General features: G+C 39.1%; 1 protein-coding gene across 3 annotated transcripts in view; it reads left to right on the top strand.

Moving 5' to 3' along the window:
- The window catches only part of ARHGEF28 (Rho guanine nucleotide exchange factor 28), a 283,698-nt gene that overhangs the window by 174,273 nt on the left and 86,890 nt on the right, over positions 1 to 22,535 (top strand). For all 3 annotated transcript variants that reach the window (XM_087430179.1, XM_087430180.1, XM_087430181.1), the window contains 5 exons: positions 5,543 to 5,661; positions 9,564 to 9,844; positions 14,469 to 14,676; positions 17,135 to 17,246; positions 21,398 to 21,440. In XM_087430179.1, the coding sequence (XP_087286305.1) occupies positions 5,543 to 5,661; positions 9,564 to 9,844; positions 14,469 to 14,676; positions 17,135 to 17,246; positions 21,398 to 21,440 (763 nt within the window). The remainder of the gene's footprint in view (positions 1 to 5,542; positions 5,662 to 9,563; positions 9,845 to 14,468; positions 14,677 to 17,134; positions 17,247 to 21,397; positions 21,441 to 22,535) is intronic.

Genomic DNA, 22,535 nt, shown 5'->3' with positions numbered 1-22,535 from the left:
AAAGAAAGGAACAAACCAACCAACCAAGCTGCCCAGCCGTCGTTAAGAGAGATCTGGACGGAGAGGCCTCTGTTGCCTGTTGAGGCGAGAGCTCAGCCTCCAGTGTGGGCCGAACCAGGTCGGCAGCAGGTTTGCAGAGGCGGCCCTGGCCGCGTTTGTTTATGTCTGGGTGTGGATCTCTTACATAACCAGCCAAGGAGGCCACATTCTCCTTTAGCTCCAAGGCCCTGAGCTTCTTGAGGGAGACTTGGATTTCGTTAGAAATCAGGTTGCAGAGGCCCTGGGCTGGTCTGTGCTAATAACTGTTTGCTGCCTGATGTGGGGCAGTTGCAAGTGTCAGGGAAAAGGGAAGCATCACAGCTGCCGTTCCCTCTCGCTCCCCAGTACCACTCCCCCTTCTTTCCGTGGGTGCAATCCGTTGACTTTCAGTGTCTCTCCTGTGTCACCTAACCAGAGCCCCTGGAACAGCAAGGAGGTGCTGAGGAACATTCCTGCCTCAGGGAGTTCTCGGAGAGTCCACAGATCACATTACAGAGCGATGAGAACAGTGGAGAAGGGAGGGCTGGGCATCCCCTTTGAGTGACTGTTTATCCTCCAGGCACTTGCAGGGAGAACCTGGCCCCGGTCCATGGCATCATGTTAGAACATCGCAGTTTCTGAAACCCTCCCTTTGTTCCTGAGAAACGCTGTCTCTGATTGTCTGACTTTCTTCTTTGTTCGTCCTGCACTTATCATCTCCCCCATTTTGTGAGTTCCCATCCTTGAGTCATTGGAGGTAAATCTCACGGGCAGTTTGACTTTGTTTCTCAGTTACCACGTTCAGGATGGACTTTTCAAAATTTCTTAACATGAGCGAAGACTGAAATAGAAGAGTTACAACAATTTAAAAGCTCTTTGTGTAGCAAATGGAATGTTTTGTGCATTCCAGTTTCCTTGGGTTGTTTTTAAACATGTAAAGCTATAACCAAGGTTGAAATCATTTTTTTAGAGAAGCAAAACTACATAAAAGTATCAAAATTATATAACCTCATTGCCTTGTACAATAATAGCAAGTATTTACATAACGCTCACTTTGTCAGATTATGTTCTAATCACTTAAAATATGAAATCGTTTAATTCTTACAACAATCTTCTACGTAGATATATTATCATCCCTATTTTCCAGATCAGGAGATGGAGGTACAGAGAGGTTGAGTAACTTGCCCAAAGTCACACAGCTAATAGGTGGTCGAGGAGGGTCTTGAATTGGTCTCAACTACTGCAGTGCATTGCTCTTCGCTAATGTCAGGTTTGCAGCCATTTGGATGGGAGTTGAGTTTTGATTACTCTTGTACTGTCTCTGAAATATGAATTTACCAAATATTAAAAATTAGTGGTAGCTACAAACTGTAAGATTAACTTTTTGCTAAGAAAAACTGTTTATAAAACAGCATCGATTTAAGACAAAGAGCTGGTTTTCTTATTGCAAATTGTTTCTGTATGCTCACTGAAAAAGGGGCCGAAGGACATTATTTTTGGTAATAATTTTTCACTTAATTTGCTACTAAAGTGGTTACATATGGAAGTAATGAAATCACATATCTTGAAAATCTTGAAAAGATCATTTTTTAAATGTAACCGTTGTAGCTTTTTCTTTGCATGGGTTGAAACACTGTAGCACGATTAGCCACTTTAACATCTGTAGCTGATGTTTGAAAGTACTTTTAAAGACTTATTTTCTTTCCACTATAAATCTTATTCTGCTGGTTTGAAGCCCATTATTTGCAGTGACTAGTGTTGAAATTAATAAAGGAGGAGAGGCCTTGTAAGTCTGTGTCATCTTTGGTTTGTCAGTCTGTGTTCACTTCTAGATCCTATTATCGTTGTGTCCTTTGGCAGGTGGAGGCTGCGGATGCTCCAGAGAGTTATACTAAAAAGGACTTTTGGGCCAATTTTATAAATAGTTTTAATGAGTGACCCAGAAAATCTATATGGCAGATTATGGATGACAGATCTAGAGAGAAGGCAGAGATTTTCCCTTCTCACTACTGTCTTATGATTTCATGTAGTCATGTTCCCTCCAACAAGACTTACTGTCTCAGTGGAGTCATTACCTAAGTGACAGGGTGATGACACCGTCTAGGCAAGTTTTCCAAAGTGCAGAGTAAATTCCTCTGGGGACCATCGCTCTTGGAGGTGGTGTCCCAACCTCACACTAGATGACAGTGAATCACAGGGTAAGGCAGGTATTTCCTTCTCAGTTTTCTTTTAATCTTTCTGCTGATTCAAGGAGAAAGTCAGTTTGGCCCCTCTGCGTCTTGCCCATCTTTCGAATCCTTCAGATCTCCCTTTATGGCAGAGACCAGGCCTGGTAGACTCTCGGCTTTGATAGGCAACTGTATTTAGTCAGAATATAGTTTCATCGTTTTGTTTTCATTGTTTTAGTGTGAATAATTCCCTTCTACTTTTGACGGGGAATAATGACTTTCCATTTATAGTAAGGACAAGGTATTTCTTTGAAAATTAGTTTTCTTTAAAGAGAAAAAGGTGAGGCAATCTAAAAACAAATACTAGAGAATATAATAATGCAGGTGATATGTGGCTATGGCATATTGCAAATTTGGTAGAGGAATGATGAAATCGTGGGAAATGTTGGTCTAAGATCTGCTCTGGTTAATTTGGAGAGATCCATGGTCTCTTCTTTGAAACTCTTGGGACCAGATTTGTTTTGAAATTCAGAATTGTCAGGTCTTTTTGGCATAGTACTTATACTAGATGTGATATGACTCCCATAGGAGACAGCAGGGCAGTGCTGTCATCAAGTGTGATATTATTTCTGCAGCAAAATGTATGGATGTTCACACCAAGGAGGGTAAACAGACATTATACATGGCTCCATGTGGGTTTAGGTTAGATTTTGTCACCAAATATGTTTTTGAACCAAACTTATGAAAAAAAGTTTTGATTCTCAGAGCTTTCTAGATTTCGGAATTGCAGATAAGAGATTATGGACCTGTCTTTGTAAATAAATTACATCATTTTCTAAAACACTGATCAAATTAATCATGCAGACAACAAATTAGACCCCAACTTGGTCAAAGTAACTCACCATCTTTTAGTTTATTTTACTGCTTGCGTGTGATCTTCTTATAGGTTCTGACCTGCCCCATACATAGGGCCAGGTAGATTTGTTTGTGGAAGAAAGTTGAATCCAAGTGGTTTACCTGTGTGTGTGCATACAGAAGTAGTTCCTGGTCCTGCTCATCCTTGAAGTGGGAAGGTCAGCATTCTGAACACAGAGCTCGCTCTCTTGGTAGTTCAGAATGTGGCTGTGGGGTGAGTGGCCAGTGCACTCAAGGACGCCAGACGATTTGGGATAATATTTCATTTGGTTCTGTTTTTAAAATGAAAGCCATCTGTTGTTTTGTTAAATATCTTGTTAGTTCTGAAGTCAGTCTAGTTAGCAATGAAGTCTTAATTTGGCGGGATGGCAGTGGTTAACAGGGCTATGAACAGCCTCCCAAGTGTGATGGCAGGAATGCCAGGCGTTTTAGTCTGTGAACTTATGACACCGCAGAGTGGTTAAGCTGGATTAATTACACTTCAGAGGGCCGTGTTGAGTTATTTGATTGTTTTTTAAATATTCCCTACAATGACAAATGAGCAAGTATTTTCTTACTTCAGAACACATTGAAAGTGTTTTGTCAGGTTCTTGATTTATAACCTTTGGAAGATGCTTCTATTTTGTATAATTAGAATTTGGTCATGAAGGTTACACTTGTGAAGTATTTGTGGGCTTTATATGTTCTCTTGCTAGCTATTTAAATACATTGATAAAAGAAGACATTATGGATATGAGAAGATAATGTGTTCCATTTACATTGTTTATTTCCTCGAGAAGCTTAATCAAATCTCCATTGGGTGTTCTGTGGGGAAGAGGCAGATCTAGATGCAGAATCTGAGGCTGGGGCCATATGGCTCATCCAGTTCATCTATCTTTGTAACTATTGTAATGTCATCTAGGACTTTCTATGAAAGAGTAGAGTTTTTCACTCCTTGTACATCAGCCCAACAGCTATAATCTTTTTCATTTCCTGATTCACTCTGTGGGCTTCCCTGGGTTTTATGCTGTGACATAAGTAAGACAGGTGGTGGGTTAAGTGCCATTTCTGGTGGAATAGAGACAACATTGTCCTTTTGTACCCACTCAAGAAAACTTGAATGTAAGTGAGGATGACTTGTGCTGTGGATATAACTTTGAATCTACTCTATTAAAGTCATTTACAGATACTGATAATCTATTATTAGTATAACACACTATGATTAGTATTAATAACCTTGTACCTGCCATTGCACGTGATTAAAATCAGTTTATTAATAATAGCAACAATTTTATTTATTGCTATTTATAATTCATATTTATAAATATTCGTTGAGCAGTTACTAAGTGCTAGGCATGGGTTAAGTGCTTTGCACGTCGGAACTCATTTAATCCTCATAACCACGCTATGAGGAAAGCATCATCATAATCTGCTTTTACAGACAAGGAAACTCTGTAAAGGTATCTGAGATTAAGTGATTTAGCCAAAGCCACTTATGTTCCCTACAAATACAGTAACGTCTCAACTCTCTGGCACTCGACTTTAAGCAACCTCATCTCTTTGGAGCAAAGCTGAGAACGTGAAAGCATGCAGAAACATTTCTGTAATTAAAATCGAGGCAGGGGCTGGCCCCGTGGCTTAGCAGTTAAGTGCACGTGCTCTGCTACTGGCGGCCCGGGTTTGAATCCCGGGAGCACACCAACACACCGCTTGTCCGGCCATGCTGAGGCCGCGTCCCACATACAGCAACTACAAGGGTGTGCGACTATGACATACAACTGTCTACTGGGACTTTGGGGAGAAAAAGGGAAAAAAAAAAAAGAGGAGGAGGATTAGCAATAGATGTTAGCTCAGGGCCGGTCTTCCTCAGCAAAAAAAAAAAAAAAAGAAAGAAAATTGGCATGGATGTTAGCTCAGGGCTGATCTTCCTCTCTCTCTCTCTCACACACACACACACACACACACACACACACACACACACACACAAACACACAAATCGAGGCAAAACTCTCTGTATGAGATTATGTGTCTTGACAGTGCAGAGCCAGAACTGCTGGACTCTGTCCTGTCCTGGGTCCTTTAGTGAAGGTCCTGGGGCCTGAGCACTTCAGTTGAACCTGAGGGTTGCAGTGTGATCACTAATGCTTCCAGTTATTGATAAAGTGAAATGAATTTTAGTTTAATCTGTTAGAAATTGAAGACAAAAATCCCTAATGATTAGAAAACTAGTGCCTGAGATGGGCGCATATTTGTCTATGTAAGACTATTCATTCTTTATGAAGATTTTTGATAACTGAGAAGGTTTGGATACTTGCACATAGATCTTAAGGTGTGAAGACAGCAAAATGCCATCTTAAAAAATGGAATCTTGATTTTTTTTAATGGTTTGATTAAGACGGTAAAGCTTGACTGTAAAATAAATTCCGTCTACTTCATTTGTCCCATTGTCATCTTTCCTCTAGATCGCTCCTTTGATGTCATTAAGTCCAGGCACCCCGCGCCCTTCCTTGCTGCAGGCCGGCTGTCCGACATGCTGAACGGGGGCCATGAAGTCTACGCCAACTGTATGGTGACAGATCAGGTAAGGAGAGACTGCTGGGACCAGGTGGCTCTGCCCTCTTTCCAAACCCGAGCCTGCGAGAAATGTAGTCAGCATTGCTCTTCTCTGAAAACTTCAGCCTAAGGGCAGCCCGGGTCATGCTGCAGTAGAGTCTCATTGTGTGAGCATTTAATTTGGGTCCTTCCGAGCACAGCACACCTCACCCCAGTGGGAACTACCATAGGAGGGGTCTTGAGACAAATGAGGAGAGTGTGAGAACTCTTCCGTGGGGCCCAAATAGGAACGACAATTGGCAGGCCAATTTCTTCTCTACAGCTTTTCAAAAAACAGTGTATATCAGCTGAACAAGCAATATCTGTATGCAAATCCAGCAAATGGTTATGAGCAAGAGCTTGGTGCCAGCGCCATATGATGCTGTCACAGAAATTACTTGTTTAATCCTTACAGCACACCTATTAACGTGTACTAAGGTTGTAGAGCTTTAATGTTAAGACAGAATGGTGTCATGTACAGGGAAGCTGGAACCCTTTAGAATTCCCCACTCGTTTCCTGATGGAGGTGTGAGAGTTAAATCTTATAAAGGCAGATGGTTTGAATGTGCATCTACATATGGATTTACCGTTCTTTTCTGTAGCTCGGTGATCCTCAGATTTTAGTATTTGTAAAAATTAAAATATAGACCTGGGGATTTCTGCACACCCTAATTTATGAGCAATTTAAGGGATTTTTCAAGGATAATTTTGACAACACACAATTGCTGCCTTCTCTGTGGACTTTAAAACCTCATCCCCGTATAAGATGCACTACATATGTACTCACTGAGCAATCAGGTGTGTTTTACCCTGTTGTTGTCGTCGTTATATGCATATATTGTACCCTATTACTTATAGGTGTTTTCTGGGATATAAACGTTTTTCTGTCAAGTAGATCTCAATTTCAGCCCTTTAGTTGATATCTCTGCCTTTTCCTTTTATGTTATAAAACACTGTTACATCAGGGCTGGCCCGGTGGCGCAAGTGGTTAAGTGCGCACGCTCCGTTGCGGTGGCCCGGGGTTCACCAGTTCGGATCATGGGCGCGCACTGACGCACTGCTTGTGAAGCCATGCTGTGGCGGCGTCCCATATAAAGTAGAGGAAGATGGGCATGGGTGTTAGCGCAGGGCCAGTCTTCCTCAGCAAAAAAGAGGAGGATTGGCAGATGTTAGCTCAGGGCCAGTCTTCCTCACAAAAATAAATAAATAAATAAAACACTTACATCAAATGTGTGGTGTAAATGGCAAAGGTTGGGATGATAGTCACAATGACAGAGGAACCCATAAATCGGAATGGAGATCAGCTATAAATAACTGGTATAGTTTTTTGGTATAAAGCAGCTGAATGTCAGCCCTAGATATAGAAATCTAGGATGAGAAATCTAAACAGAGTTTAGGACAGAGTGGGAGTTCTGGAACATTCTTTGAATATATCAAGTAGTTGGTCTTGGTGTGCTCAAGCCATGTTCTGATTTTAAGAGTTTTATTCTGTTGCCATATTTTCTCAGTGTTTAAATGAAATACTTCTTGAGTCCTTATTTCTTTCTGGTTCTGAGCCTCAGTGAATACTGCAATATTTCCATTTACCTCAAGTAGCTAAAATTGTGCAAGACTCAGTATTATGTGGGGGAAAACTACGTCTTTATATGTTCCAAGATACATTAAAAATACAAAACTTCCTAAACCAAAGATGAGGTTAGGATATATATTCTGTTTTGGGAATATTCTGAGTGAGAGCAGTGTTGCTTTAATAACGTGAAGCATACTTTTAAAGAGAACTCAAACAGCCTAATCGATAAACTGAAATGTAGCAAAGGATTGCTGAATTTGTGCAATGAAAGCAGAAATAAAACTAAAAAATCTGGATACAAATCATAAAGTTCTCTATATCAAGTGTAGTATAGTTATATTGTTTTTTTTACTGTTCGTATGTCCATTTGAATAGCAACATGAGGAGTCCAAATTCTGCATATTTACAATAATTTCTAGCAATATTTGTAAGAATCTTATCTAATTTCCTTCATCTCCCTCAACCTGGCAGAGAAACTTAGAAAGATTGCTAGCTTGTTTGCAATGCTGTTTCCCATGAATTCTCAAGGTTATTAACCTACCTGATGAGGAAATTCACATGATAAAAAGTACTTTGAAAATTACTCTGTCATATAAACTACTTTGAAAAAAACGTTTTATTTGGACATCACTTCAAGCCTGCATATTTTAGTACAAAGAATCCTTGTATACTCTTTATCAAAATTCCAAAAAGTTAATATTTTACCACATTTTACTTTATTCTCTGTGTTTGTGTGCATGCAAACGCTTAAAACACGTATATAAATATTTTTTAACCATTTGAGAGTAAATTGAAAATGTGGTGCTCCTGTACTCCTCAATCTTTCATGGTGTATTTTCCTAAAAACGTGGTCATTCTCTTACATATGCACATATAGTTATCAAAATCCAGAAATCATCACTGATACAGTACTATTAGCTGTACACAGACCTTATTCATTTTAGCCAATTGTCCCCATAATGTTCTTTGTAGCAAAAAATTCAATGACATGTTGTATTTAGTTGTCGTGTCTCTTTAGTCTCCTTGAATCTGGTACAGTTGCTTAGTCTTTGTCTTTTACGACATTGATAATTGTGAAGAATACAGACCAGATTTTTGTTTGTTTGTTTTTGCTAGAATGTCCTTCAGTTTTGGTTTGTCTGATATTTCCTCGTGATTAGGTTCAGGTTGTGTCTGGTTGGCAGGAATATTACAGAAGCGATGTTGTGTTCTTCTCAGTGTGTTGTATCAGGAGGCAGGCGGCACCAATTTGTCCCAGCACTAGTGATGTTATCTTTGCTACACCAAGTTTCTTTTCAATAAAATTATTGTTTTTTTTTTTCTTCTTAAGTTATTAAGTATCTTGTGGGAGATAGTTTGAGTCTGAAAATACCGTTACTCATTTAACTCTTACCCCCTAGTTTGAGCATTCCTTGATGGTTTTTGCCTCAGTAAATTATTATTATGTTAGTTGATTCAGGACCCTAAATTTTCCCCTTTTGCTTCATTTCCCTTCACCACCCTGTCTCTAAATGGTGTCATTCTTTCTTTTTACTGTCTTCTCCCTCAGAAGTGATGCCTTTTGACGACCGCCACCTCAGATCACCAGTATTTTTAAGCCCCTTCCTCAGAGGCCTCTTTTCACACATACAGGCTGGACTTGCTGGTGATGATTTTAGCTCAGTCTTAGGCCCCCCACCAGCTCCCTGTTCTCTCTGCCGTGCAGATTTTTTCAGAGTGCCCTTACTTTCTGCAAAGGCTGATGGCAGGAGTATGACTGGTGACTTGCTGAGATTTGATGTTTATTTTATTATTTACAGGTAATGTGAAGTTTGGGGCATTTTCTGTCTTCGAGTGGCGCTGAGCCCATGCGTCTTGTGCAGTTTCATCTGCCGTTCATTTTGTTTGGTATTGTTTTTTAGGAGACTCAGATTTATGTGACCACCACTGCTTTGGTTACCCAGATTCCTGTAAACTACTTTTTAAATAAAGCTGCTTACTCTCAGGTTTTCTCTCAAGTATTTAAAACATTTCCCCTCATTTTGAGCCAGTGGTTCATAAAATGTTAAAAGCATCGTCAGTTGCTGGTTCTGTAATAAAGAACAACTTTATAAAATACTTAGTTGGTCGTCTTCCCTTTTATGAATTATGGGATAGCAGCCAAGTGAACAAGAACATATCACGAAAGACAGAATTCTCTGCTTACATAAAACAAAACAAAATCAAGAATAAACACAACAAGGAAGATAAAGTAGAAGGTTTTTAAATTGGGGAAATTTTATTCTTAGCTAAGCCAATCTTTCCTGCTTTTGCTCAGCAGATATTTTTCTTTTGTCTACCAGGTTGGTGATTTGGCTATTAACTACATTAATATAGAAGGAATCACTACAAATACCCACCCTGAACCCGTGGGTTCTGCTCTGGGGCCTCAGAGCGGCAAGCACATCCTTCCTACTGGAGCCGGCGCTGGCATGTACCCGCTCAGTGAGAGCAAGGAGGTGACATCGAGTCCTGAAGCCCGACAGTCCTTCAGGTCACCAGCTAGTTCATATGCTTCCAATTTGAATCTTTCTTTTGGTCTTCATGAATTTGAAAAGGAACAAAGTTGTCTAAAGAAAAGAAGGTAAGGTACTATATTCTAGAGGAAAATGTAGCAAATCAAGAACCTTGTAGCTGGACATGGAAAAAGCTAATTTCTTATTTTTTATTGTCCATACTACTTTTATTTCTACATCAAAACATTGCCCCCTTTTAGATTACTATATTCCTTGACTTGAAAATAAGACGCGTAAGGAAACTGACAAAAATATAATAAGGAAAACCACAATGAGATACTATTTTACACTTATTAGATAGGCAAAAATTTAAAAGTTTAACAATACCATATTTTGGTGAAGATGCATACTATCAAAACTCCTATATACACTTGACAGGAGTGAAAATTATGTAACAACTTTGGAAAATAGTTTGGCATTACCTTGTAAAGTTGGACATGCAAATATCTTATGACCTGGCAGTTTTACTTCTGTGTCCTGGGAGACATATATGTATTTACAGCAGTAGGAAATGACCCAAATAGGGAATGGATAGATAAATTATGTTATAGTCACGCAATGAAATACCCAGCTTCACTGTAGTGAAAATAAATTAACTACGGCTACATCTATGTACATAATAACATGCGTCTCAGAAAATAAAGTTGAATAAAAAGCCACGAGATACTTCAGTTAGATTTCACTTTTATACTATGCAAAATCGAACAGTTTATTAATTTAGAGCATGTACATATGTGCTTAAGCTATAAAGGAAAACAAGAGAATGAAGAGGAGAAAAATTCCCAAATTCAAGGTACTTGTTACACCCAGTGGGGAAAGTAGGGGCAGGGAATGGAAAGGAATAAAAAGGGTTTCAATGGTGTAGCCCGTGTTCAGGTTTCGTTGGGTGGGCTCGTGGGTGTTGGTTTTATTTTTATGCTTTGTAACTTACTTTATGCATATTTTCTTGTATATACAAAAATGTCATTAAAACAATAGTTTTATTGTATACGATGTGATGGTATATATGTGTGTGGGCGTGCATGTCCATATCTTTGTATCTGTTTCTGATCCTTCTATCCTGTTGTCTGTTTTCCTTAGGGAATAGGCCAGTTTCCATTGATTTCTTTTTATCCTGTTGTCCACTTTCCTTAGGAAATAGTTTATGTTTTTCCCATGCCCTAGACCTCTGATTATATGCCCAGTTTCACACATTAAATCATGTATCAAAATGAAAATAGAGTACCCACACATCTGTGAGTGTGTATATAAATATCTATGAGTGAACATCCATGTAGGTGAATGACTATTTGGCAGAGATTTAATGGATCAGAAAGAGAGAGAGAGGAGAAGCAGCGATCATGAGGTGCCAATCACTGTGCTGTACTTCACAGTGATATACAACTCGAGACTGTAAAACTTTAGCAGGTATTGATACCAAGGGTAATGTCTAATACGTAAAAATAAAAGATTTTCTTTAGATTTAAATTTTGTGAATTATGGTTTTAAAGGTGCGAGGTGGTAATTGCTGCAAACTCAATTGATGGGACATTTTGGGCTTTCCCCATATCTGCTTAGGACAAGAGGTTGCCAGTCAAGGCAAGATTCTAAACAGTTCTACAAAAGTTGATCTAACTACGTGTGCTTAGTGCATTCTGGTAGGATCTTTAAGATCTGTTGAGTTTGTGAATAAGTTCTTTATAGGAGCCACTTAGGAATAGAGAAGGAAAAGGGCCAGATGGGCTCTCCGTTCTGCTAATGCAAGCGTTGGCAGGCTATCTAAACTATACTTTCTGATCATGGTCTTTCTCTAGGAAGTTTTTCACTGCTGCAGATAGAATTTTACTTTAGAAGATAAGAAAAAGTATCTGGTTTGGGTAAAGGTAATTAGAAGTCTTTGTAAAAATGTTACTGCTGGGGTGGGGGTGGGGGGTTTGGAGAGGAGGATGTCCTAAGAGAAAAACCTTCCCACTGGTCCCACAGGCCAACTGCATCTCTTGTGCATTCTGTCTCCACTGAAAAATGTAGGGATGAGGGGAAAGGCCTTGCTATCCCCAGAAAGCCCCATTTTGGCTCTAGGGTGGCCGTAGAACCCTCGCTTCACTGGGCGTTATGCTGGGATTGTGTAAGACGATTGATAATGAACTCAAAGTGAAATGCACCCAATTCATTAATACGTGAATAATAGGCTGAGAGGCTGGGGAACTTCTCTTGAAGGAGGAATTTCGGAGCGCACACACACAAAAATGAGGTTAACACAGAGACCAGGCTAACTGGACCTAAGTCCTAAGTCTTCTAAGGTTTAAAACAATATTTTGGTGAAAGTAAAATATGCACAATATGTAACCATTATGTTATTGAAACTTAATAGCTGTTTTGAGAAGCTACAAGGGGAAACTAAGCGATGCAACATTCATGTTAAAAAACTATACAACAAAATTAGGTGATAGAAGACAACTGTGTGTTTTATTCTAGAGCTTACATTTTTAAAAGCTTTTTTTGTTTTACCATGATCCACAGTAAGAAATGCTTATCAAACCATGAACTACCCCCCTCCGCACACATACACACACAAAATTTAAACAAACATTTTATGAAATAACATGTGGAATGTATTCTGATATTTTCTATTCTATACTATTTTAAAAGAAAATTCTGGTCACAACCTACTGAATCAATTTCATATTCCACTAATGAGATTTTGAAGAATGATATTGTAAAATGAGAACCTAGAGGTATTCCTGAAGAATGTTCAGGTTAATAGCTTAACAAACAAAAATGGTAGCCCAATTTGAATTAATAGAAAAAGAAATGTTTCAAAGTATAGTATGCTAAATAAGATAATGCTCGCTGATCCATCTAGGGTGTGTTCATAGTGATGGAGAAAAGCTGTATACAGCTAGAAAGCCTTGTGTTAAAATAGGATATTATTGCAGGCAGCCAACCATTTGAACTAATTGGCGTTAGTTCGGAGATCACAAGTTTAGACCAATGCAGAGGCATGAGGCCTCAACAGACCTTTGACCTCCCACCCCCAAGGTCTGTTTCTACCCTCAGATTATCACTGATTTCAGGAAATTACATAGCAACCCCCCCAAGGTCTATTTCTACTCTCAGATTATCACTGATTAAAGGAAACTACATAGCACCTTAAAATATCTGTGGTTGGGTGTCTGTAATGTTCAACGCACCAACATTTACCAGAAAGGTTTTCTTAACTTAGTTTTTTTTTTTGCTGAGGAAGATTCACCCTGAGCTAACATCTGTGCCAGTCTTCCTCTATTTTGTATGTGAGTCATTGCCACAGGGTGGCCTCCAATGAGTGGTGTAGGTCCACGCTCGGGAACTGAACCCCGGGCCGCCGAAGCGGCGTGTGCTGAACTTAACCACTAGGCTACGGGGCCGGCCCCCTGAGTTTTAGTTTTTTATGAGAGATAATTTTATGGACTCTAACATATTTGGGTGTTGAATTAAAGCGGAGTCCCCCTCCAATTTGTCCCTCCTTCTCAATGAGAAGGTGAAGGCCCTCAATGAGTTCTCAAAGGAGAGAACCCCACTTTGGAAATCCTCAGCAGTGCCAGTTGTGGTCTTACTGCTGGGTTTGCTGGTGCCCAGGAGGACCATGGAATGATTCAAGGATTCGAGACTAAGTCTTCCACATTCAGATTAGAGACATGGATAGTATGACCTCTGTACCTAGGTCATAATTTATTAAGTTGATATTCAGTGTCCATTACATAGCCTATGTTTTTTTTTAAGAAAAATACCCCAAATGGGTTAATTCAAAGTTTCATTTTCTGGTCCTTTACATTTCATAATCAAGATGGTTTCATTGTGGTGTCATTAAAATTTTCATTCCAGAACCATAATAACCAAAGAAAAATACACTTAAAAATGCATGGTGCATTAACATGCCTGTGAAAGCTGTTGGCCTCAAAGTTTGAGTGGTTTAAAATATAAGTGTTATGGAGTGAGCCAGGAATGTGGAAGGTCAAATTCTTTCCTTTTAATTTTATGGTTATCAAAATTAAGTGAGGGAAGAAAAGCAGTAGTTAAGCTGAATCACTGCCTGTCTCCGAGGTGGATTTCTCATGGGAATCATTTTTAAAAATCTCTGAGAATGATAATCTAATGTGACACATTTGGGACCTCGCTTGACTCATGTCTGACCTGTGTCTTGACACCAACTCTGGGGTGAGACCTTTGCTGTCTCTCCTTGCGTGTGTCTCTGCCCTCCTGAGTTTTCCAGTCCAGGGTAACAGAGAGAATGCCGTGCTGCATCTGTCATGTGCAAATTCCCCCAGAACCTCTTCCCGCCTCCCCCCGCAGAGAGCCCTGTGGCTCTGTTTTGTCTGCATTTTAATGTTTGAAGAGTAACTATTTGGGGCTTGTAATAATTACATTTACAAAACAGAAATGGTGAGGATAGTACTAACTCCAACCAGCTTATGTTTTTTAGAATACTTGAAATGACTTTTGCTAGGTAGAAACGTTCCTTTGGGGAAATATAAATTTTGTTTAAAAAGAGGAGATGTAGAGGGAGAAAAAAATAAAAACTACTTAAATATAAATTTTGTTAGAAATTAAATGAGTACCCATTGCACCTCCCACCAATGAGAACATTTGAATTCAGAGAAATAGAAACCAGTGACTCTGTCCACCAGTCTGTCTGCTTCCTAGATGATTTATTTGTTTCCTTACTCTGTGTTCTAGTTCTAGCCTCGATGCCCTGGATGCAGACAGTGAAGGGGAAGGGCTGTCTGAGCAGTCCCATCTCTGTTACGCTCCAGTGTCTCCGAGTTCCTCGAGAACTGGGATTCCTAGTGGGGATGAGCTGGAGTCTTTTGAGACCACCACTGAAGCAGATTTTAATATCTCCAGGACTGAGTCACTTTCTTTGTCAAGTAACCTGCAGTCGAAGGTATTCTGATTGGTATTAATTTGGTTCATTGTAAGCATGGAAAATATGTTGCCTAAATCCATCTTGATCTGAAAGACAAATGATGTTTTATTCACATGGGCAAACTATTTTTTTTTGGAGACCCATGAGCTGATTGAGTCTGTCTTTTTAATTTCTCCCACTCTGTTTAATTTTGTATAGTCCTCACTTACAATGGCTGATTGGTGTTTCATTAATTCACCGCTAGTACATATAATCTTTTGCATATTTGGAAAATTTTACCATTTCATACAGTAATTTCTGCTATCATTCCTTAAAGGGAGAGAAACTGGCAGTATTCAGTGGATTAAGTGATCAAACTTGTTTTGCTCACGTAAATTTTCTCTTGGCCTGGGTGATGAGGTAAATAATATTGCTAACGCAAAGCTGACACTTGTTGAGGTTCCTGGCTGTGTGAACTAATCGGGAACCGCATAAACTTGATCAGTTTTTCCATAGGACACAGCTTTTCTCTCATTGGAGTTCATTTTATTGTGGTTGTTTTTCAAAAGACTAGATAAACTCTTCCAATCTTACACAGAAAGCCCTTTTGTGTTTGGACATATGTTTTCTTCCTTTTTGATTTCTATTATTGTCTACTTGTTTTCTTTTTAAATTGAGTTTACTACTATAAAACCATGTGTGCTACGCCCACGCTTCCCTTACAATGAACATGCGGTTGTTGTGATAATGCTTTATTTTTGTAGTGTGCTCTACAAGATACAAAACATGTTTTACGTGTGTACAAAACACATCATTTTCTCATACTGCACCTAGGATGTAAGCGGTCCTTATGTTTTAAGTTTTGAGCAGACGAGGCTCTGGAGAGATTGGACGTCTTGTCCACGCTGCCCAAGCCTGGTGATCCAATCGGTCCTCTCACCACAGATCCGGAAGCCTTTTCCCTCAGCTCTAGGCCTGTAGAGCTGTCACAGTCTTTCGAAACCAAAGGTCATATAATATTTCTGGATAATAAGAAACGGATTTGGTTGTTAATATAAATACTTAGTTTTACATCTTGAATGGAATTGTGAAAAACCTCATCATTACTTGAAATGAAAAGTGATTCAATCTTTGTGAAACAGTTCCATGTTGTTCACTTTTAAGAAGACTCTGTCCTATGAAACATCTTGCCTTGTCTCTGTAATTACGCTATGTAACTTTTTGCCAAAGAGTTCTGGATAATTGTCAAAGCCCCATTGTTGTGAAAAATAATTACCATACATGACTTAAATGCAGAGGACGACATTTGACTAGGGCCTTTGTGGCCAGCTCACTGGTAGGGGTATAGGGCAACGCGGGCTGGCCTTCCTGACACACCGGCCCAGTGGGTCCTCCCTAATAAGACAGTCAGGGAGCTGCGGCCCGAGGCCCTTTGAGGCAGGGTCAGCTTCTGTTTTCAGCGTTCCTCCAGGCCCTTCAACTAAACTGATGAACTTAGTGAAACTGTGTGTTTTCACTTAGGGTGAAGAGAGGAGACCAGTGCTTGTGCAGGACAGTTGCTGATGGCTTCGTTTTGTAACACATTTTGCGTTACTTTATTTTAGCCCTAACTTTAAGTGATATCTTAAAAATGGATGGGTAGGAACAATCCTAAGCCTACTAGGCCCCTGTTGGATGGGAGTTGGGTACCATAAATGGCTTTAATGGTGTTCTATGCATATTTATTTAAAATTTCTAGAACATGTAAGAAAACAAAGTTTTAATTATCTTGCCATCTTGCATTTTTCACAAATGTTGCTGATACAACAGAAATAGTATATAACTGGAAAAATAGGAACAAAAATGGAAGTTATTTAAAAGGAATAAAATTAAAGATATATAAATCAGTGATATTCAGACATCATCCCAGAAAGTGCTGGATGGAAGGTCTGTTGAAAGATGAGCACAGGCTGGGAAGATTGGTATACTGACCTGATGCATTCTTCCCTAGAAGCTGCAGGTGACATTATAAACTTAAATGGCTGGAAGTTTTAAAAACTCTTGTAATTGTAAGTGGCTATTCCTCTACCTTCTAATAATCATTAAATTTAGAGATATCAGTTAATATAAAGTTTTGCTTGAATGCTACAGTATAAAATAACAAAAATAACTGACAACTCAGATAAAAAAACGTCAGATTCATCGTTGAATATGCAGAGACATAGTCATTTGGCTTCATTTTTCACTTTTGACCAACTGGATTGAAATGTCGTACTTGCATCCTAAGGTATGTATAGGAACTATTCCCAAAAGCTCAAGTTTACTAGAACATTAAAAAGACAATAGAAAGTTTAAAGTTGTAAGAGGCAAAGAAAAACAAATAATAAGATTACATCAGAAGTGTTCACGTTGAATCTTTTTACAAAGATGCTAATTTAGTAACATTCATGGTGAACACATACTTTCAAGTCTTCTGTAGAATTTTTTTTTTTTTTAATTTTGTTATGATCTCTTTTAGGAATCGTTGCTTTCTGGAATCCGCTCACGTTCTTATTCCTGCTCTTCACCCAAAATTTCTTTAGGAAAAACTCAGTTGGTGCGTGATTTTACTGTGTGTAATTCAAGTGAAGGTAAGCATTATTGACCATTTGGCTGTGAATGCATTCTATTCCAGGGCAGATTTTCAGGTAGTAAAAGTACATAAAATACACAGAAGCAGCAGGCAAAAATTTGCAATTCTATTTTCATAATTGATTTTTCTAAATGTGGCAAAACCTTTTTCTCATTGGATATCAGTCAAGTTATAGATTTGGTTTCAATTAAATTATAAATACACACCTCTCTGTTGCTTTTTTCTCTGAATAAAATGTTTTCCTTAAGAATAGTATAAACGTGAATTTATTCTAGGTTCATTGTGAGTTTTAGAGAATTTTCTTTAAATTATAAAAATTACTTTTGCCCTATATATCAATGGCTGAAATAATCTAACTCCTCAGAAGCAAAGCATTGCAAAATATTTTCTTTCTTTTTTTATTTAGCAAGAGACTTCAGAAAGTTGAAATAACAGAACATATTTGAAACATGAGTAAATATATCTCAACATTTCTTGTGGCAATGTAAGCAATCAGAAATGTAACTTTTTTTTTTTGTGAGGAAGATCAGCCCTGAGCTAACATCTGCCAATCCTCCTCTTTTTGCTGAGGAAGACTGGCCCTGGGCTAACATCTATGCCCATCTTCCTCCACTTTATATGGGACGCCGCCACAGCATGGCCTGACAAGTGGTGCATCGGTGCGCGCCTGGGATCCGAACCGCTGAACCCCGGGCTACGGCAGCGGAGCGTGCGCACTTAACCGCTTGCGTCACCGGGCCAGCCCCCAGAAGTGTAACTTTTATGCAGTAAGATTTTAATTGGAATATAGTACACCTACAGAAAGGGGTGCAGATCATAAGCAGATAGCTTGATGAATTTTCAAAAGTGAATTTGGATCAATAAATAGAACAATTATGGCCAATGTGGAGCTGCCCTTGTAGCTTCTCTCATCCACCTCCCCCATTTTCAACTTTATTTTTTTTATTTTTTTGTGAGGAAGATCAGCCCTGAGCTAACACCCATGCTAATCCTCCTCTTTTTGCTGAGGAAGACCAGCTCTGAGCTAACATCTATTGCCAATCCTCCTCCTTTTTTTTGTTTCCCCAAAGCCCCAGTAGATAGTTGCATGTCATAGTTGCACATCCTTCTAGTTGCTGTATGTGGGACGCGGCCTCAGCATGGCCGGAGAAGCGGTGCATCCGTGCGCGCCCGGGATCCAAACCTGGGCTGCCAGTATCGGAGCGTGCGCACTTAATCGCTAAGCCACGGGGCCGGCCCCTCAACTTTATTTTGAAGTGTAATTACTTCATACTTTCTGTACAAATTATGTAATAATTAAATTTAAGGCATATATGGAAGTATTTGTGGCAATCTGTAATACATAGCATTGTAATTTTTTGTCAATGTATTAGATAATGCCTTTTTTGTCTGTTATCCTCAAGAGTCTTAAAAAACTCAGAGAGCATGAGATGTGCTTAAGTATTCTCAATTTCCCAATGTAGAATATTTAAAATAAGGTTTATTTTACTCCTTCCTTTTTCTTTCCTTTGTTCTTATTCTTGCTTTATTGCATTGTTGTTGTTGTTTTTCATTGTTATGCCATGAGGGGCAATATTGAAAGCATAATCTTTGTGCTTGGAACTGCCATCCTAAAGCAATGATTGACTTATTGAGCATCTCCCAGCTTATTTGTTGAGTGAATATAGTAGACAAGAACACATACAGTGCAAAACAAGTACCCTAGGTGTTTTTTTTTCGTTTTTCTTTTTTCTTTCTGGGAAATCTTTTTGGAAGAGGAGAAAGCAAAACTGATAATAAATGTCCGTTTTAATTTTTGGAATGGGAAGATGGAGCAAAGGACTAAGAGCAAGAAAGGACAGGAAAATAAGATGGAGTGAATTTGCCTTGGATTTTTTTCTTCCATACCATGAGTCTTTCTAGGATCTCCAGGCCTCCCTAACCTTGTTTAGGTTGGGATTCCTTCCAATGGCAGCTTGACACCTTTTCACTGATAGTCCTAGATGGCGAGGTAACTTTATACCGTAACCACTTGGAAAACTCTCTCAAGTCTTCCGTGGAGTGTGCAAAATGGTGGCCTCACCTTGGGATCTGTAGTATCTCTGATTTTTAAAGTCAGACACTTCTGAAGTTTGGTATTGTTGACCAGATAACTGAGAGGAAATTGATTGTTTATAAGAGACGTGAGCCCTGATTTATGAATTCTTTTATAATAAGGAAGGATATCTTTGCCATACATACAACCCTTAAATCTTTGCATTTGAATTAGAAAGGATAAAAAACTGACACCAATTCCTTTGGATTTTCTGTGAATAAAAGCTTATCTTTAGACCATATATTTAAAAACAGGGCTATTTGAATGGAGTTTGATACTCTCCAGAAGGTAAGAATTACAAACAGGCAATTTGATTTGAGGCTACACACTAAATGTACAAAGGTTCCAGTGGATATTTCTGCAGGGTTGCAAACATTTGATGGATGCCATTTAGAGAGTCAAAACCATAGGACTCTGAAGAATAAATTAACTCTTAAGAAAGAAGGAATAATTTTAACCATATATGTGATCAAAGCACAGGTGTGAAAACTTAACTAGTTCAAAGATGTATTCTAACGTTTCCTTGTTTCATTTGTGTAGATTAATCAGAGGTAAATTGACATTTGTGTTGCTGTAAATCCTCTCCCAATGAGTCCTGAATGGTCCTGAAATTTTTCTCTGTTTAAACAGAGTCCATGTCTCCTTTTGTCCAGTGGGACACTCCCTATATGTACGTAATACAGACGTACAAAGATAGGGTGGTCTTTCCTTTTTACTCTTATTTGAGACGTTCTCTCTTCCTTGTCACTTCCAAAGAGTGAGTTACTATCATTTCTCATATTTTTTTTTTTCCCTGATCCAAGACTGTGACGGTGGCAACTTTATTATTTAATGCTCGTATGTCCATAAAACAAAATCCAGTCCCATTCTTCCCTTTGGTACATGATGGGTTTAGGTAGAAAGGAACATTGTCAATATTGAGATGATAATTACAACCTCATCAAGATGAAGAAAAGTGTTCTACATTTAAGAATTTGAAGAGTGCAGTGAATGTCCTTGAAAGTTGTTGTGCACTGACGGATGGAATCCTAGTGGATTTTGTTCAGTTGCCTGAGTCTGGGTCTAGTACTTTATTGGCTTGATTATTTTAGACATGTGGCTTATTCTCTTGGCACCTCAGCCTATTTACAATAAGGATAATGATTTCTGCCCATGACTTAATTTGAGGGACATTGAATAAAGGCAGTAAGATAAAGCCTTCAAATTCTTCAAAGTAGATTTTCTATTACCTACAAGATAGTGTTAGTTCCACACTGATATTTATACATTTCAAGGGATATTTATTTACTGGTTTTCCTTGTTATTATCTGGCCCATCTCCCTTTTTCAACCTGGTTTTGCCTCCTCACTCTTCTGTATTGTAACGGTAAAGGATTTGTCCCTGCTCTGTAGATGGTGTGCTCCACAGTGGCCGTTCCCTCCTTCAGTCTCTCTCACTGTCTAAGTCAGTGTCTCTGCTCCATCCCCGTAGTAAGTACTCCACTTCTGGAAACAAGATGGCGCTAAGCTGCTTGCATGAGCCTGCCCCTTTTGCCCCCCACAAGTCCAATGGGAAGGCGGTTTTCTCTTTCCTATGAGCCACAAAGCACATCTCTGAACTGGCTGCTGCTAGGACTCTATAAAGGCATTGCAGCTATATTAAAATGGACTCTTCTTATGCTGGCCTTCAAGACTTTTCTTTTGAGCTTTGCTACAAAACAGCTAAGGTATTTATTGATTATGTTGGGGAATTAATGATGCAAATAAGGGATGAAGCTCTGGTGAGAAATATCCAAAAAGACAGAACTAATTTTCTGCACTTCTGAAAATGTTTGCTGCCCTTGCTGATGCTGACTTAGTTCATAAAGTCGTTAAATGTTGCCATGTGGTGGCCTCCTCCCCATTCTCTCCAGATTAGGAAAAGTGACAAAGCTCTCTGGAGCAATGCCTTACTTATGTACAATGACTTGCTTTCTCCTTATTTTCTAACTGGGTGTGTATAATGATAAAATAAGGTTGAGTGTGTGCACTTCAGACTAACACATGACTGCTAGTTTGTCTGTCTTAGTTTTCATTTTATTGTTCTGTGTCTTGTAGAGCAAAGAGCTTACAGCTTACCGGAGCCACCAAGAGAAAAAAGGTATTTTAACTGTTCCAAATTTCCTGAGGGACTTCTTGATCAATCTTGAAAAATGTTTGCACATCGCGTCCTTTTTGATATCTGTTCAGTGTTTCGTGAGAGGTTTCTGTGTAACGAGCCTGCCTGAATCCCCTCTCCTTCTGTGATCTTTATCTGTGTAGGTTAGCCAACTGCTCCTTTCAGTCCCCAGGTGTGCAGGCCTCAGGACTGGGGACAGAGTATTCTGTTTTGTGTTATTTTCAAAGCCAAACACCTCCAGGGTATAGGACCAAGAGGGGAGCAGTGTGAAGACCACCTGCTTTAGAAAGGCATCAGGTTCTCGGTAGGTCTGTCTGCCAAGACAAGAAGACTTACTATGGTGACAGGCCCCTGGGTGGTCAGTTATAGAATATGCCTAAACGTCTCTGCTATCTGTCTTTACGGAGTATTGCTTAGAAGTGTTAAGTTTGGAACAAAGAATAAATGAAGCAGAAAGTACTTGAAGCATTATCGGTTTCTGATTGGTACGCAGATTTGAAATCTTTAAGCCTAAAAGCTTACTCACTGGAGTAAAGCTTGGGAAGCTGACTAGTGAGCAGGCAGGATTGCTGAGTTCTCTTGGTCTTGAGTAACTTAACTGCTCATGAGTCACACTGTGAAATAGCCCTGGGGTGATGTCAGAAATGGAATAAATATTTGGCTTTAAGAGACCATGTGAAAAAGAGGAAAATGGTTTTAATTTTGGTGATATTAATGCCAAAACTGTGAAGCATTTTAATATATAGATCAAGATGGGCTATTTTGCTTTGAATCTTGGAATAAAAGGATCAATAAGAAAAAGCCTCCTTTTGTTCATTCCTATTTTTTGGAGACCAGAATAGAAACTTGGAAATAATAAAAACAGAGGAAGACTAAGAATGCCCTGTAAGAATAGGATGATGAAGATGACATCATGACAATGACGATGATGAAAGCAGGAGCAGCAGTAATGACCATCACTGGGTGTGCCTGCACTCTTTTACATTGATTACCTCATTTAAGCGATTTACTCTGGACGCGATTTATTTCTGGAATTTGCTCATCATCCTGGTCATCGTTTTGATTAGCAGTCTTCTC

Source organism: Ceratotherium simum, chromosome 4, assembly GCF_057802395.1.
Source record: "Ceratotherium simum simum isolate JZ-2026a chromosome 4, ASM5780239v1, whole genome shotgun sequence".
In the NCBI taxonomy this organism is placed as follows: Eukaryota; Metazoa; Chordata; class Mammalia; order Perissodactyla; family Rhinocerotidae; genus Ceratotherium; species Ceratotherium simum.
This window is presented reverse-complemented; position numbering and strand designations above follow the sequence as displayed.